The 17,756-nt window shown below is 39.1% G+C and overlaps 1 protein-coding gene across 1 annotated transcript in view; it reads right to left on the reverse strand.

The window, feature by feature from the left end:
- The window catches only part of Pkd1l1 (polycystin 1 like 1, transient receptor potential channel interacting), a 145,503-nt gene that overhangs the window by 53,205 nt on the left and 74,542 nt on the right, over window positions 1–17,756 (reverse strand). Inside the window, exons 27-34 of the mRNA XM_071608980.1 lie at window positions 16,908–17,120; window positions 14,581–14,823; window positions 12,903–13,013; window positions 12,632–12,789; window positions 10,490–10,590; window positions 5,150–5,342; window positions 3,368–3,451; window positions 332–539 (exon numbers count right to left, since the gene is read on the reverse strand). Coding sequence (XP_071465081.1) covers window positions 332–539; window positions 3,368–3,451; window positions 5,150–5,342; window positions 10,490–10,590; window positions 12,632–12,789; window positions 12,903–13,013; window positions 14,581–14,823; window positions 16,908–17,120 — 1,311 coding nt within the window. The remainder of the gene's footprint in view (window positions 1–331; window positions 540–3,367; window positions 3,452–5,149; window positions 5,343–10,489; window positions 10,591–12,631; window positions 12,790–12,902; window positions 13,014–14,580; window positions 14,824–16,907; window positions 17,121–17,756) is intronic.

Below are 17,756 nucleotides of genomic sequence, written 5' to 3' on the forward strand. Positions count from 1 at the left end.
GGGTGGTGGGTAATAGATTCCTGTCAACTCAGAAGAACTGAGTTGTCTCTCAAAGTCACAGAGACTAATCCAGAGACAGAACCAATCTCTTTGATCTGTTTTCCATGGTAAAGGCAGAAAGAGGGGAAGGGATTTGAGCTGGGAGAAGGTGGAGGGGGGTCCCACCTTCTGCTCTTACACATGTACAGGTTGCAGGAGGGCAGAGGGAATTGGATGGGGCTGGTGGTGACAGGTGATTGACAGTTCAGTTAAATCATCAAATCATCACTTCTCGTGCATTGAAGGCTACACACTTAGACTCCACCGAAGTATCCCCAGGGCCTTATGTTACCTTTGAGGTAAATCGAGCTGGTGCCCTGAAGCCAGTGTCAATGACAACAGCATACAACTTGTGGCCAGGTGGGGTATATTCTTGCAGAAAAATGTATCCCATTTTCTTTTTTTCATGATTATCTATACATCTGCTTTTAGTAACCAAAAATCCATAAAGAATCATAAAAATCACAATAAAAATACTGGGAAGTAGGTTTTGTGGGTGACTGTGAGTAAAAAAAAAAGGAAAAGATATAATGAGAATTACACATGGAAACAGACACTTAGAAAACTGATCACACACACACACACACACACACACACACACACACACACCACGATGGTCTGCAGGTTGTTTTCAAACATGTCCTGGAGCCCCAGTGCAAGGAGCTTCTGAATACAGGGCTACCATGGCATGAACTCCAGAACAAGGAGGCCTGTGCTGAACCTGCCTTTGAAGTGGGAAGCTGCACCCGCTGGGCCTGAGGAACTTTTATCGGGAAATGAGAAAAATGCCAATCTCATGCTATTATGAAGATTAAGGCATGCAGATGTGTACTTCAAACATGCAGATGCAACATTCTTCCCCCTTCCCTCTTCTGCCTCCAGGGCAAGGCTAGGAGATGTTGGAGGGGTTTCAGGTAGTGTTATGGTTTAGATGTGATGTCTGCAAAAGCTCACATGTGAAACAATGCAAAAGGTTTGGAGGAGAAATGATTGGATTCTAGCCTTAACCTAATCAGTGAATTAATTCCAGATGGTATTAACTGGATAGTGACAGGATGCAGGTGGGGTGTAGCTGGAGGAAGTGGTTCATTGGGGGCGTGGCTATGGGGTATATATTTGAATCTGAAAGACTTTCCCTCTCTGCTTACTAATCACCATGTGAGAAGCTTCCCTTTTCCCTACTCTTCCACCCTGATGTTCTGCCTCACTTCAAGCCCCAAGAAATGGAGCTGGCTGTCTATGGACTGAGACCTTTGAAACTGTGAGCTCTCAGATAAACCTTTCTCAGATAAACCTTTCCTCCTCTACAGTTGTTCTGGTCAGGTCTTTCAGACGCAGCGACCCAAACAGGTAGACTTATCTACATCCCACCTGTACCTGTCTGTGGGTGGCACTGCTTACTCCCCACCTGTAGGTCACACACCAATCCTGGCTTGGGGAGAGAGATCCTCTAGCCCCTGCAGACCCACAGAATGGTATCCATATAGAGTCCCCTGTGTTGGGCCCTTAACCTAATAAGGTATTCTGGCTGGGCTCAGCCTTATGAAATCTTTGATAAGATTTCAGAGGTAGAGCCTGGAGTCCATACTGCTTGGGGACTCTGTGCTATGTCCCCTGCCTCACTGCTCTTTGACTATATCTAGGATTGGGCTGTGCTCCTGGTCTTGCCTGGACTCTTCTTCCTTCTTTCCCAGCAAGACCAGGACAAGCTTGTTCTAAGCCATACCCAATCAGCTCACAACCACCTGGCTCTAGTTTGTCCTTACTATACCTGAGCTGTGGCTTGGAACCTCCTGGATTCTGGCCAGATGTCCCTGATGCTACTGCCTCTGTGTGACTTCAGGTGTTGTCTTCTATCTGGACATCCCCTGAGCTTCCCCAAACCTCTTTGTTTATAGCCCCCTCCCCAATGGTGTCAGTGCTGTGGAAACCAGGGCTGAGCTGCTGCACTTAGAGCCCTGATCACTGGACGACTGGTGACCCTTCTCTGAGGTCAGCAAGAATTACATTAGTAATTAATGTCTTATTTACAAATTCTCTTATTCACCAACTAGTCCAGGAAATACTATGGTTGATTAAGTAATAAAGGCAGAGTTTCCTATTATAAGAATATCAAGGTAGGAAAACTCAAAAACTCAACACCCAAGGAAGTGCAGATCTGCCCTTAATATTCACTCAGCAAATGTTTACGGAACACCTACCAGGGACAAGCTCTGTATTAAACATGGGTCAGCTTGACAAATGAGACAGAGAAGGTTGCTGCCTACAGAAGCTTGCCCTTGATGTACCCCTGTTTCAGACTCTAAATATAAGTTGTTTCATATGAAACAGTGGCTGTTAAAATAGGGTGAATTTTAAACTTACTGTTTAAAATGGATACATCTCAGAGACCAAGAGAGCTATTAACAATTAAGCTGTGACTATAAGTATAAACCAGGTCAGACAAATCTAGAGGTGACATTACCATAGATATTAACATAATCAATTATAATTATCCAAATTCACACTGAACTAAATCTAAACCTAAAAATTAAAAAAAAAATTGTTGACTCTCTTATGTTTATAAATCTCTTTTGTCAGTGAATGTAAGTATAGACAGTGTTATGGTTTGGATGTGAGGTGTCTGCCAAAAGCTCATGTGTGAAACAATGAAAGAAGGTTTAGCAGAGAAAGGATTGGGTTAGGATAGCCTTAACCCAATCAGTGAATTAATCACTGGTGGCATTGAGTGGTAACTGAAGACAGGTGGGGTGAGGCTGGAGGAGATAGAGCACTGGGGGTGTGGCTTTGGGGTATGTATTTTGTATCTGGCAAGTGGAGTGTCTCTCTCTGCTTTCTGATCATCATGTGAGCCACTTCCCTCTGCCATACTCTTTCACCATGATGTCCTGCTTTGCCTGGAATCCAGAGGAATGCAGCCAGCTGTCTATGGACTGAGACCTCTGAAACCGCGAGTCCCCAAATGAACTTTTCCTCCCCTAAAGTCATTCTGATTCGATCTTTTAGTCACAGCAGTGAAAAAGCTAAGACAGACAGTGGATATAGTATTTAAAGGCAATTATCTCCTAATATTCATAATCCAAAAAACAAAATAAGACCCTCATCATTATACAAAATACATGTATGAAGATGTGAATTTGGTGTCAACATACTTTATATATAATCAGAGATATGATAAATTATGGTATAGTGGTGTATTAAGAATTGTAATGCAAAAATAAATACATTTAAAACACAGATTTCAAGCATCTGCTTAATTATACATGAGCATGCTGAGTGGGCAGTGGCAACAACAAAATGAAATCTTGATTTAGAAGATGGAACTTACTGCTGTAAACTGGATATGTCGCTCACTTCAAAACCAGCCTTCAGCTTTCTTCTCAAGACAGAGAACACTGTGAGGCGGTCATAGCTAGGAGGAAAATGCACATTATGATACCAAATGTGTAACAGGAGCAGCTGTTCACAGGGTAGTGGTAAGCTAACCAGAGTGAAAAAGAAAACAGGTCCTAAACATACTGCTACCATGTGTGCCCAGTTCACAGTGTGTATCCCAACGTAAGTTTGAAATTATTTTTTGGACCGAGACTCCTCTGAAGTACCAGACATCCTCACATCCGGGAACTGGATACAGCGCCTGTGGAGACTGTCCTGAATGTGTTGCAGACTCAATGGAAGGACCTGCCTCAGCCCAGCTTCCCCATGAGACTCTCAGTTTAAGCCCTTCTGTGGGCTGCTCTCGGCAACTCAGCACATGCTGTGAACCTTTGCCTGAGCACCTGTTCTCGGCATTGCAAAGGCCCTATCATTGGCAGCTCCTACCATGACCACCACCATGAGTACTATCTTTAAAAAAAAAAAAAACAACTTTTTATTAGTGCATTATAGTAATATATAATATCGGGGTTCATTTTGACATAATTATACAAACATGGAATTTAATTTGCTCTAATTTAGTTCCCAGTATTTCTTTCCTTCTCCTCCTTCCTTTCTTGGTTCCCTTTCTTCTATCAGTCTTATATTTATATATAGCTTTTTCAAAAAAATCAGTGTATTACAGATATACATAAAGATGAAGCTCACTATGGTATATTATCTTTAAAAATAAAACCTATCTCATCTTCACTAACTTGTGAGCAATTTCCATGTGTTACTCATTTCTGTAAAAGTACCTAGCAGGGACTGGTATGTCATAGAGAATGAATGATGGCATTAATTTATAATTAAATATAAAAGCAGAATATTGGGCCATTACCTGAAAATTCAAATGGCACAACCACAAAAGGGTGCAACACAATAAAGTCAAAAACAAAGATGAATGTCATCGAGATGCTCTAATCAGGACATATTTGCCTCCTAACTGGCAACCATAATATACAGTTTCTTATGGTTTAATTTTTCCTAAGGAGGAAACAACTATTTCTACTTCTAAATATGCCTAAATTATTGTTGATATCTACCTTAACAAGAGGGTAAGGACAACCAAAATGAAAGGACTAAGCTTCTCATACAATTGTAAATTTTGTGGCTAGAAAATAAAGAATTTCCAATTTAGTAACATGATTCAGATACCCAGAAATTCCTGAGAAGGGAGCTCATGTCTGTGCAGAGTCTCATGATGTTCATCCTTGAGCCAGGCCTGGGGGTGTGGGGTGAGGACTCCTCTGCACAGGAAGAGGAGGGACAGAGGGGCAGTGAGAGCAGAGGACCCTGTCTGTCTGACTTCAAACTGCACACCCAAGGGGTGCCAGCATTTCCATGATAATAAAACTGGACCCCTGTTGCCTCTTCTCTATTGAATCTTTTCTGAGTAGAAAGAAGCTCAATAAATAGCTACTGCACTGCAGTCATCACTGGGAGGGGTGGGCATGATGACCAGGTAGAAATCAGTCCCCTCCCCTCAGAGCCACAGGACAGCATGGAAGAATCAAGACTGACATGAGAATGGGTATAAAAGGCTCATCCTGTTAGGGTTGTGCCATCCAAGACTTTTCCAGATATTCATGGGAGGACATGATTCAGAAGAGATTCCAGGGCCCAGACCAAATGAAGAAGCCAATGTAGTCACTTGCTAAAATTCCCGGACTCTTTCCCAACAGTATGCTCATACCTGCAATTAACTTTTTCTGGAGAAGTTCCTGGTTGTGGAGAGAAACTTTCAGATTTCCACTCTCTCTCATCCCAAAACAGGCATTGGATCCACTGGAAATGTACTGTGTAGTTCACTGCCTTAGCAAAGTATTTGTTTGGAGGTCTTCTGTCATAGTCAGCGTCTAACAAGGATAAATATCCCACATTGGCACCTACACAGAGAAAAAGCAAATAGAAAGTAAGTACAGTCTGAAGTTTGCAAAAGGCATACTCCATTCCAGACAGAGGAACTGGCAGATGGGGAAAGTAGAAAGAGATGGACAGAGATTGAAAGGGGACATTAAATTCTGGCCTTTTTTGTTCCCAGAGCATTTAAATGGTGAATTACACCCACCCAAACTTTCATTTGACTATGGCAAAGTGCTAGGAAGGAAAACAGTATTTCTAGGGCTTGTGATGTTCCTGAGACCCTGAACAAACCAGTCACCTCATCTTAGTGGGGATGGGGAGAGTTCAGTCTTCAGTTGTCATTCAAGCCACTTTGTATTTCTCCCTAGCCTGTCAGCCAACCTGTCAAACATCAGCATATCAGTCTGCATCCTTCTTGTTTAAGGACAGTACAGTGATTTGTGTGGTGTTTTGGGTGGGTGTTTGGTTTTTGGTACAGGGGATTGAACCCAGGGGCACTTAACCACAGAGCCACATCCCCAGCCCTTTTAAACTTTTTTTTTTTTAATTTTGAGACAGGGACTTACTAAGTTGCTTGGTGCCTTGCTAAGTTGCTAATGCTGGTCTTGAACTTGCCATCCTTGTGCCTCAGCCTTGTAAGCTACTAGGATTACAAGTGTGCACCACTGCACCTAGTGACCCATTTGGTTTTAAGCTATCATTTTTAGATAATTTTTATGTTTAAAAGAAAAAGCATTTTATAGCCAATCCCTAAAAAACAAATGCCAAATGTCTTCTTTGATATAAGGAGAGTAACTAAGAACAGAGTAGGGACAAAGAGCATGAGAAGAAGATTAACATTAAACAGAGATGAGAGGTGGGAGGGAAAGGGAGAGAAAAGGGAAATTGCATGGAAATGGAAGGAGACCCTCAGGGTTATACAAAAGAACATACAAGAGAAAATGAGGGGAAAGAGAAAAATAATACAAGGGGGAGAAATGAAGGTATGTAGAGGGGGTAGAGAGAGAAGAGGGGTGGGGAGGGGAGGGGAGGGGGGATAGTAGAGGATAGGAAAGGTAGCAGAACATGACAGTCACTAGTATGGCAATATGTAAATCAATGGATGTGTAATTGATGTGATTCTGCAATCTGTATATGGGCTAAAAATGGGAGTTCATAACCCACTTGAAGCAAAGTGTGAAAGATGATATATCAAGAACTATGTAATGTTTTGAACAACCAACAATAAAAAAAAAAAAAGAAAAAGCATTTTAATCTTTCACTTATTTAAAAATTTCTCCTAATACTTTTAACAAATACCAGGGCAGTCACCACGGGGAGGGGTGGGCATGATGACCAGGTAGAAACCTGATACCTGGTCATCATTCATTAGATATGAACTATTCGTATAAATATGGAATTAGGTCCATTCCTCATCTCACTCACAATAATAAGCACCAATTGATCAGAGGTACAAATGGAAAAAAAACTGTACAAACACTAAAATAGCACATGAATGATTTCTTCTAGAATCTGAACATAGGAAATTAGTTTCTAACAATTTAATACTAGAAAATGCTGGTAAATTTCACTATTAATTTTTTTTTCAAAACAAAGTAAAATAAATCAATGGTGAGCTGTAAGAAAATACAAGCAATCTATATTATAGAAAAGGATGCAGACTCCAATATGCTGATGTTTGACAGGTTGGCTGACAGCCTTGGAGAAATAGAAAGTGGTTTGAATGGCAATTGAGGACACTGAACTCTCTCCATCCCCACTAAGATGAGGTGACTGGTTTGTTCAGGGTCTCAGGAGGGACTTGGAACATCACAAATCATCCTAACGTAGATAGAGCTCTTAAAAACAAGAAAAAGCAAGCTCAATAGAAAAATAGGTATATATGAAAGTTTACATGAAAAAGTTGGTGACTGTCTTTAAACATGAAAAATGCTCAGTTCATATAAAATTCATATTAAAACTATCATTTTCACTTATCTGATGAAATTCAATAGATCAAAAATATCTTTTCTTGACAAAGCTGTGGGAAAGCAGGTATTTTCATTCATTGCAGAAGGGCAATTTGGAATACTTATATAGCCATAAATGAATTTTCTTTTTGACCCAGAAAAAACATACCTAGGAATTAACTTGAGGATACACCCCTCCCCCAGATTCAATATACTATATGCACAAACTTCTTACGTACACACAGAAGACTGAAAAAACTGATTGATGAAAACTGATGAAGTGACTTCTAAATATCTAATTTAATCAAGAAAGCAAAATATGAGAGAGTATAAGAAAGAATGCTCAGTTTTCCAAACTGAAACACTGGGGGGAAAAAGATGAACTAATTCAAACATAAGGGACACTTCAGAACAAGCAGAGTGGGTGATATTAAATACATGAAGAAAAAAGTGGACTTAATCTTACATAATATTGATGTCAAAACTCTACACAGAGAAAATAATTAATATGAATAATTTTGACTGTGTGCTTTTTGGGCAATACTAGAGATATCTTTGAAAATGGGGATAAAAAGGTGCAATGGAAGAAAGTAAGAAGGAACCCAGGATGTTGGATTTGAATTGAAGACATTAGCATGAGCTCATCACACACACACACACACACACACACAGAGTTATTAAATCAATGACACCCTGATAGTAATGAGCACATTTGGTGCCCAGGTCTGGAATTCTAAATGTTCCCACGACAAAGAGCTGATTCCAAGGAAGGGCAGGTCAAGTGCATGACAAGGCAGGGCACCTTGCACCCCAGGAAGCAAGCAAGCACTCGAAGGTTTACCCTGTCAAAAAAATTCAAGAAGTATTATGAAGGAACTCTCTTTGACCAAGTTGAGCATCAGAAAGAAAAATGATGGAAATGAACAGAACACATTTTTGAGACACTCTATGCACCAAGAGACAAAAGAGCAAGGGTGAGGGAGAGAGAAGTGCTCCTTTACAGAAGAATGCCACATGATTTATGGTGGAGCTAGAAAGTCATCATTCTGTGGACCACTGTATATCACCAGTGCTAACTTAAAACCATGGGGTGAGAGGCTGCAGGCAAGAGAACACTCAGCTGGCTCAGGAGCTTCACCTCACATGACTATGCAGGGAAAAGTGGCCTGTTAGACTGGAGGGGCTCTCCTCAAGCTAACTACCATGTTGGGCATCACCTGATGAGTATGTGCCAAACACCTACAAACTGAATTTAATCATAAAATATCATACAATTTTAGAATGTGAGACACCAAAAGAAATGACTGAGCTGGAATAATTTAAAAAGTCATTGTTATTTTTAAAAATGGGGGAAGTGTTCTAGATTTTAAAGGGACTATGAAAATATGGCAATGAAATGCACTCATGAAGTCTGACTTAATTCTGAATAAGAAATATAAAGGTTTAAAGACATTGGGGAAAATTTCAAAATTTTAACTAGGGGCTACAGGGTAGATATTAAGTTAATGTTGATTGTTTGGGGTTATAATGGTACTGAGTTCAGTAGGCGAGCCCCTTTTTTTAATGAGACATCTGTCAAAGTATTTCAAAGTGGAATGTCATGAGTCTGAAATTTTCTTTCCCCTGGATCCTCCTCCTCTCCCTCCTCCTCCCCCTCCTCCTCTCTCTCCTCCTAAGAGCTCACCCCAAAGCACACAAGCATGCACACCCCCACACATTCATGCACATTCAGTCGTACACCAGGATAAATTCTGTGTAGCAAAATGTGAGCTGGGTGGTAAATCCAGATGGAATAATATAGGTGTTTGTTTTACTTTTTAAAACTTTTTTGTCAGTTTGAAATTTTTTTTTACAAAAAAAATACTGTAGAAAAGAAATGTGAAATGTAAAATTTTAAAAATTGCCATGAAGTTTAAAAATTCAGAATTTAAAAGTTTTTATTCATACTTTATAGTTAATAGCAGTGGGGTTCATTTTGACATATTCAAACATGTGTGTGTCATTATTTGCTTCCTTTCAATTTCCAGTACTTCTTTTTCCCCTCCATTGCTTTCCTTACTCTACTTTATTGGTCTTCCTTCTATTTATTTTTTAAATTGGTGCATAAATGTGGCATTCATTGTGATATATTCATGCATGCACACTGCACAATTTAAAAAATTTCATCCTGAAATTTCTTCCCTTTCCCATCCTTCTTCCCTTCTCCCTCCTCCTGGATCCCCTCCCTCTCTTCCACTGTTCTCCCTTCCATTTTCATGGGACCACCTCTCTCTTTTTAATTCCTGACTTCTCTCTAGCTTCTGCATCTAAGAGAAAACTTTCAACCTTTGACTTTCTGAGTTTGGCTTATTTAATTTGAATCTGATTAGCAATACAATTCATTTCAAAAGAGAAGTGAAGTGACTGGGTCTCAGAGGAAATTAACTATATCTCAGTATGGAAAAATTTAGAGATGAAAGGATTCACCCATTCACCTGAGAGTCAGAAGCCAACTTCTCCTTCAAGGTCCACATGGCATGCTGGACATGGGTCTAGAGTATGTGTCTATTAGTCCTGTGTGGTCCACTTAAGCACATAGAGCTCCAGTTTCTTGATCTTCAGGGGAAGACACTGGAGCTCAGGATTCTGAGCAACGAGTCAGATTGCTGTGAAGGGGTGAGCCCCAAGATCAATATTCTGCAAGGATCATCAGAGAGAGCCTGCTCTCTGCTTTTATGTGACATACGGAGAAGCTTCACCTCTGAAGTCATGGTCCCTGATGTCTAGCTGGGACGCAAGGGGCAGCAGGCTAGAAAGCAAAGTCAAGGCATTTGGGCAAAGGAGGATAATGAACTGCTAGGGTCAAAGCAGCTCCATGGAGGGGAGTCCAAGGAAAGAAAATGGAAGGAACTGCAGACAGCTACCAGTGAAACAAACCCAGGACCCTGAGAAGAAGGAGGAGTCATAGCTTGAGGCAGGGAGAAGTGGAAAGGTGGGCAGGGTCCTGTGAACAATGCATGTGTCCCCCAGTGTCAAGGACTGTACTTGGTTATGGTATAGTTTTCACAAGAGTATTGAGAAATGGTTTATTTATTAGCAGGCAAAGAGATGACTTGGATGGTTGTGTCATGAGGATGTTTATGTTATGAGAAAGAAAAACACTGCTCTGCAAACTCAGGTTGTAGCCTGTGTTCTCACCACCTGAAGAGAATTGAAAATTAAAAAGCATCTTGTCCACTGACCTTTCTGTGGAACAGCAGGTATGTAAATTTGGACAATTTTCTCATCCCAGGAGTAGATTCGTTTCACAAGAAAATCAGAGGGAGTAGGTTTCTTGGAGAATCTAGAAAATAGAAATGAAGTAGTGAAGTCTAGTTTTTTTTTTCCTCTTTCAACTCTTTAGTCACATAATTTGTGAAAAACAACCTTCTTGCCACAAGAAGTAGCATGGACTAAAACGATCTGATGTGCTAATCCCATGGCACCAGTTGGCCTTTTAATAAATGGATGACACTTTCATCCTTCATTTCATTAAAAAAAAATAGAACACAAAACCAAAAAACTTCAGTAAAAGAGAAAAACAAGAATAACCAGCACAGTATATAGGAATAAAACATACAGTGCTGGCTCCATGTTAGGAGGGCTCTGCAGCACATACACAGCTGTCTTAATGCTCCACTGCACCTGTTGGCAGAGCTGGAAACTGGCAGATAAAGGATAATAAGCACAAAGTGGTCAGACTAAGAATTTTCTAGGAACTGAAAATTTACTTCTTCTGTGTGTTGAAGAAGTTAAAACTTGAACTCTTTGAGGAAATAGACAATTTCAGACATTTGATGGCTTAGCTCATTTGGCAGAATGAGGGTTAAGTCAGTGGGCAGGATGGCACTGTGCCAGGGCTAGCAGGCAGTGTCTGCCTAAGAGACAGCCCTTGCTTGAGAGTCCCCTTTGGTTCAGTCAAGCTACTCTCTCAATCAACAGGTACAGTGGAATAGCATCACCCCACAAACTCAAGGCTTCCATTAGCAATTTCAAAGTAAGATTCCAAAGAATGTTTTAATGTTCATTTATTTATCCTTCTTATGCAATTTAGTGATTAAAATGTCCATCCAATTTCACAGACTAAATATTACTAAGAAAGATAATCTATGAAGCCTCCTTAGATATATCTATATATATTTGAGGACATTTTCTCCTTATTGAGAGAAAGGAAGAAGGAGGAGGAGGAGGAGGAGGGGAGAAGGAAGAGGAGGAAGAAGAGGAGCAGGAAAAAGAAAGAAAGGAAGAGAAGGAAAGAAGAAGGAAGGAAGGAAGGAAAACAACAAAGAGTTGAACGTAGAATTCTGGCCCATATCTCCTCTCACATCAATTAGTAGGCAGGAAGGTAACCTGGAAAATAAAATGTGGAAGCTTATTGTCTAAATAGTAAAATAATTTCTTTAGACAATGAGCCTCTTCATTGCTTTGAAAACATTTTAATTCACTTTCACAAAACATTCTTTTTTTTAATTTTCTTTTTGCATTAATAAGCAATATGACTAAATATAATATATAACAGCAAAAGTTATATAAATGCATAAATACATACATTTATAGATTCTAAAATGATTACTGACATTTTGTTGATTTTCTCACTTGATTAAAAAGAATATCTTAAAAGTGAAAATGTCCATTTTACTTGAAATGTGAGCATTTATCCAAGAACCTAGGATGTAACAAGATCCTCATAAATGTGTTTTTTAATCTAATTTAATGTTTTTTTTTTTTAATCTTTCTGATTTTTTTTTATTGGTTGTTCAAAACATTACAAAGCTCTTGACATATCATATTTCATGCATTAGATTCAAGTTGGTTATGAACTCCCAATTTTACCCCAAATACAGATTGCAGAATCACATCGGTTACACATCCACATTTTTACATAATGCCCTATTAGTAACTGTTGTATTCTGCTACCTTTCCTATCCTCAACTATGCCCCCTCCCCTCCCCTCCCATCTTCTCTCTCTACCCCATCTACTGTAATTCATTTCTCTCCTTGTTTATTTTCCCATTCCCCTCACAACCTCTTATATGTAATTTTGTATAACAATGAGGGTCTCCCTCCATTACCATGCAATTTCCCTTTTCTCTCCCTTTGCCTCCCACCTCATGTCTCTGTTTAATGTTAATCTTTTCTTCCTGCTCTTCCTCCCTGCTCTGTTCTTAGTTGCTCTCATTATATCAAAGAAGACATTTGGTATTTGTTTTTTAGGGATTGGCTAGCTTCACTAAGCATAATCTGCTCTAGTGCCATCCATTTCCCTGCAAATTCACAAAACATTCTTAAGGTCAGTGTGTCTTGCCAGGATCTCATGGTCACTGTTGCAGTCACCCTCAACACACCTTACTAGCAGCATGACAGGAAACGCTCTGGTAATGGGCTTAGAAAACTCGATTCGTATCTGTAGAGACTCCTGGGGTTTTTGGGATATCCCAGTGAACTGATGGAAATTCACCTTTTCTCGAAGCAATGTAAACTTTGTTTTATTTCTCTTATTATCCTGTCATTGAGAAGAAAACAAATTAAATGAAAGTTGTATGTGGAAAAGTGAGTGCATGAAAAACTAGCCTGCACAGTCTAACTGAAGCAGGCATGGGGCAAGGCTCTCCTTACTGGACTGTCTTCCTCCCCAAACTCCACAGTTACAGGTGTGTTCAGCCTTCCTCTGTGGATGGGTCTCCTGCTGGAGCAGCTGTAGAGGGTGAGCCCCACGACTTCGTCAACCTTAGGAAGCAAAGACCATCTCAGAAAACAAAGCCCAGAGTTGACTCAAACAAGAAAAGAAGGAAACCAAGGTATAGTGATGGTACCATCACAGTACTGCAAAATTATGTGCCAGATATTAGAGAATCATATAGAAACCCAAACTAGTTTTACCAGTTAGAATGGCAGGATTGGGGATGAGCTTAATGCTTCATTTATGTTACCCTTATTAAAATTATTTGTTTTAAAGTATTTTTAATTTTTGAAGTGTTCATACAAAAAAGACATATCTGCTTACTAGAGATAATCAGGAAGGCACAAAGGGATTTAAAAGAGTGAAGAACAGATTGCCCATTGCTCAGAGAAGGTAACTTTGGGGGTGATGCATTTCAAACCTTTTCCATGCATGGAGTACGCACTGGGCAGAAAAAAGAAATTCAGTCTTCCATATTTTTTGCATGAAATCTAAAGTTCATAAAATTCCCTTATGGACATAATTTTAATTAGTTATTTATAAATTACAATTCACTTAAATGACCAGTGAACAGTTAGGTACCTATCTTTTTGGGTCATCATAAATAATGTTTTGAATAAACAAACAAACAAACAAAAAACCCATCTTGCTTTGAAATCTTTCCTTATTTCCTTGGTGTGAATTTCTACAACTGTTAACAGGGTCTGGGTATTTTGAAACTCCTGGTGCCTAGCACTTTCACAAAGCTTATACCAACCAACATCTTAGTTCTCCCATGACATTTCCACAAGTAGTATTTTTAGATAATTGCATTTTTGTAAGTTAAAACATCATTTTAATTGCTATTTCTTTATTTCTTGCTAGTATGAATTATTTTCACATGCTGATTAGCTATTTACAGTTCCCTAAAAAAAGAAACAAATGCTTTAATAAAAGGATTTTTTAATGAAAATAAGATGCACATCATAATTAGTACATTCATTCATTAGATTTCACTGGATGCTCAAATGAGCCAAGTATTGGAGCAGGGTCAGGAGGCTGAGAACAGAGAGAACACAGTGAACATTATCTCTCTTTCAGGAGAACTCACTGGGTTTCTAAATGCAGAAGTTGATGTGAATATTCACAAAATTTCCAGGTGGCTGGAACAATCCTCCTGACTTCCCTATCTTAATTGGGTTTAGGCCAGACGTGCCTCTCAGGTGAGAGAAAAAGAAAAGAAAGTTCTGATAGACCCTGGGCAGCCCCTCCTCAGATTTCATTCTAGTGGAAATGTGCATTTGATTTTAGGAACAAGCAACCCTGTCCAACTCATAATCACTGTACTACATGTTCTAACCTACTGGAATCTCGTATTCTCTGACAATAGATTTAAAACCTCACAGGGAATTCTGAATGGGTCCAATTACCCAGCTATCAGGAACACCAAGTTTTGCTAAGATTTTTTCTCAAGAAACTGTTCTTCCAAGAGGAGTAGAGTCAACAACATGTTCTAGGTATCCGCTTTAGGAACTAAACAGGTGCAAATGTGCTCATCGAGTCTCTTTACTATGGAAGCCATCACTGAAAATTTAAAATGACCATTAACAATGGCAGTTTGCCACTGTCCTGTACCTTCCCAGGTGCTCCTGCTTCTGGATAAGGGCTTTTCTTGAAGAACATGAGCTGGCTTATGTAGCACAGGCTCTGCATTCCCTCTTGAGCAGAACTGTGCCCTGTCAGGTCACCAGGTAAGTACACCTGGACAGAGCCCAGGTTCTGGATGGAGCGCTGAAGGTTGTGATGAAGAAGGGTCTGGAACTCCATCTGCCCAGCATTCACAATGAGATGATTCTGATGGCTCAAGGAAAGATAGCCCTGAAACACAGAGAGTCACACACTTGCATGCAAATAAGCAAACTGACCTGAATGCAGACCAGGGAGAGGTGAAAAGTCATTCCAGGATAACCTGTCTAAAGGTAGATTGGGTTCATTTGCCTGAGCAAATATTTGCTCAAGAATTAAAATGGCAAATAATAAAAGACAAACTGATTTCTTTTGTTTAAGCAAATCTTTTTGTGAATTTTATTCATTCTTTAAATGATTTCTGTGCTCTTAGAGGATCCTAGCCCATCAAAAATGTTTTAATATATGCTCATTTTTTTTGGTACCAGGGATTGAATCCAGGGGTGCTTAACCACTGAATCATATCCCAGATCTTTTTCATATTTTATTAGAGAGAGTGTCTCACTGAGTTGCTTAGGGCTTCACTAAGTTGCTGAGGTTAGGTTTGAACTTGCAATCTTACTGTCTCAGCCTCCCGAGTTACTGGGATTACAGGCATGTGCCACTGCACCCAGCTATACATGATCATTTTTTTTTTAATTATAAATTTATTTTTAATAGTTAAAACTTTTCATTATCTGTATGATATTACATGATCATTTTTAAAACCTGGAGACTTGATAGTTAACCTGACCATAGGGCCCTAGGACTTATTACCCATTTTTAAATATGTGTTGTGGTTTGGATCTACAAGTGTTCCCCAAAGAGCTCATGTGTTATACAACATAGCAATAATCCAGTGAAGATTGGATTATGAGAGCTGTAATCATATCAGTTGATTAATACATCAACTGGATTAATAATTTGAATGAACTACTGGGTGGAAACTGTAGGCAGGTGGGATGAGGCTGGAGGAAATGGGCCACTGGGGATATGACCTCAGAGTATATTTTGTTCCTGACTCTCTTTCTGCTTCTCTGCTGCTATGAGCTGAGCAGCTTTCCTCTGCCATGCCCTTCCGCATGATGTTCTGCCTCACTCAGGTCCAAAGCAATAGAGTCAGATGGCCAGGGACTAAACCTCTGAAACATGAGCCCCAAATAAACTTTTCCTCCCTTATGTTGTTCTTGCCAGGTATTTTGGTCACAGTGATAAAAAGCTGTGACACAGCATGCTAATGTGTAATGACAATTATTAGCAGATTCAAGTAGAGTATTTATTTACTGTATAATTTCCTAAGTAATTCCAGCAGTTACCAATTACATAAACAAGGAGACCTGGGTGACAGGGATGATAGATTGTAGGAGAAGAGAGACCAAAGCCCCATTCACTAACTCACTCCTTCCTGAAAGCACTGGCCATTTCATAAGATGAAACAAACTGTCTTTTATAATTTTCCAAAGCTCCTGAGGCAGAAATAAGTGAAATGAACTGTGGAATTTTTAAAAGCAGTTATAGATCAGCAGGGCTACTTTTTAAGTTAATGCATATAATTGTTTGCATTACTTCATATCATTCCTCAAAAAAATTGAAGGTACCCCAAGGAATGATGTTTCTAAGTCCAAAATCTTTCCAAGTATTCCAAATGTAAATTATCAAACATTGGGAACATTACAGAAGTACCACAAAACTCTTAAAATTCAAAATAAAAAATTTGGACTGGTATTGTGGCTCAGCGGTAGAGCGCTTGCCTAGCATTTCGAGGCAATGGATTTGATCCTCAGTACCACAAAAAAATAAATAAATAAAATAAAGTTTAAAAAAATGCAATCATCGCCTTTAAAAAAAAATTTTTCCAAACATCAATCTACCACCTAGAATTGTAATCACAATTCTTCAGAAAACGATTCTACTTTCAATTGTGAGAAGCAATTACAAATGCAGGTTAAATCTGGGAGAGAGGAACAGCTGCTTCACTGTTGTTGTTTGTTGGTGCCCTACCAGTGAGCTACATTCTCAGCCCAGAAGCTGTTTCTATTGTTGTTTGGTTTTGACATTATAAAATGTTTTATTGTTAAATTAAAACATTTGCATTTTTAATTTCTAAATAATTAAATTCTTCTACTGATAACATACCAACCCATTATGTTTCTCTTAGCATTCTTTCTTTTTTTTAATTTATTCTAATTTGTTATATATGACAGCAGATGAGTGGAGGAAAAATAAATCTAACTTACCAGTAATACATCTGAGATAATCTTCATTCCTTCTTCTTGTAGATAGTTCTCATTTCTAAATTTTTCCTGTGCAGAGGCTTCCCAGACTCCAGAGATGAGAAGGATAAGTTCTAGCCTGAGTTGTCTGTCAACCACAAACCTTCCCAAGAGCTGTCCTTGAGCAAGGAGTGACCGCGTGTACTTGAGAATGTGCATTGCACTCAAAAAGCTTAACTTCATGGAAAGAAGAGATGTAAATAAAATCTTTCCAAGCATACGATACATATGCTTCTGCCTCTTTCATTATTATCGAGAATTAAAATTATTGAACTTGGGGTCAGAAGAACTGAATTAAGTTCACATTTCATCTCTACTGGTCAGCTTCCTTAATAACAGTTTGTTCTCTGTCATTTAGTTTTTCACACACAAAATGACCAAGGAAATCAAATTGTTCTTTACAGACCTTTATGCTTTAAAATGTTACTTAGGTTGAACCCTAAAATTCGCTCACAAATCCTTTCACAAAATGGTCCCAACCTCTTCTCTTTTCCTATCACCCACATATGTTCTATGTTGAGTCATGCTAAACTCTTAATTTCTCCCAAATAATGAAGGCTTTCTCCTAGCACCTTATGAAATATATAAGTCCTCCTATCTGCAATACTTTTAACCTCTTGTTACCCAGCAAAAATCCCACTTTTCTGTCTCTCTCTTTCTAAACTGTGACTATGGACCATTTTCAAATATACACAAAGGTTGAGAGAATGAATAGTAGAGTCATACAGTCACCTGTCACCCACCTTCAAAAATTATCCTTCACTGGCAATATTTTTTCTTTTATTCCTTACTCAGTTTTTTTTTTTTTTACAA

The sequence above is a fragment of the Marmota flaviventris genome, chromosome 1, assembly GCF_047511675.1.
Source record: "Marmota flaviventris isolate mMarFla1 chromosome 1, mMarFla1.hap1, whole genome shotgun sequence".
NCBI classification, from domain to species: Eukaryota; Metazoa; Chordata; class Mammalia; order Rodentia; family Sciuridae; genus Marmota; species Marmota flaviventris.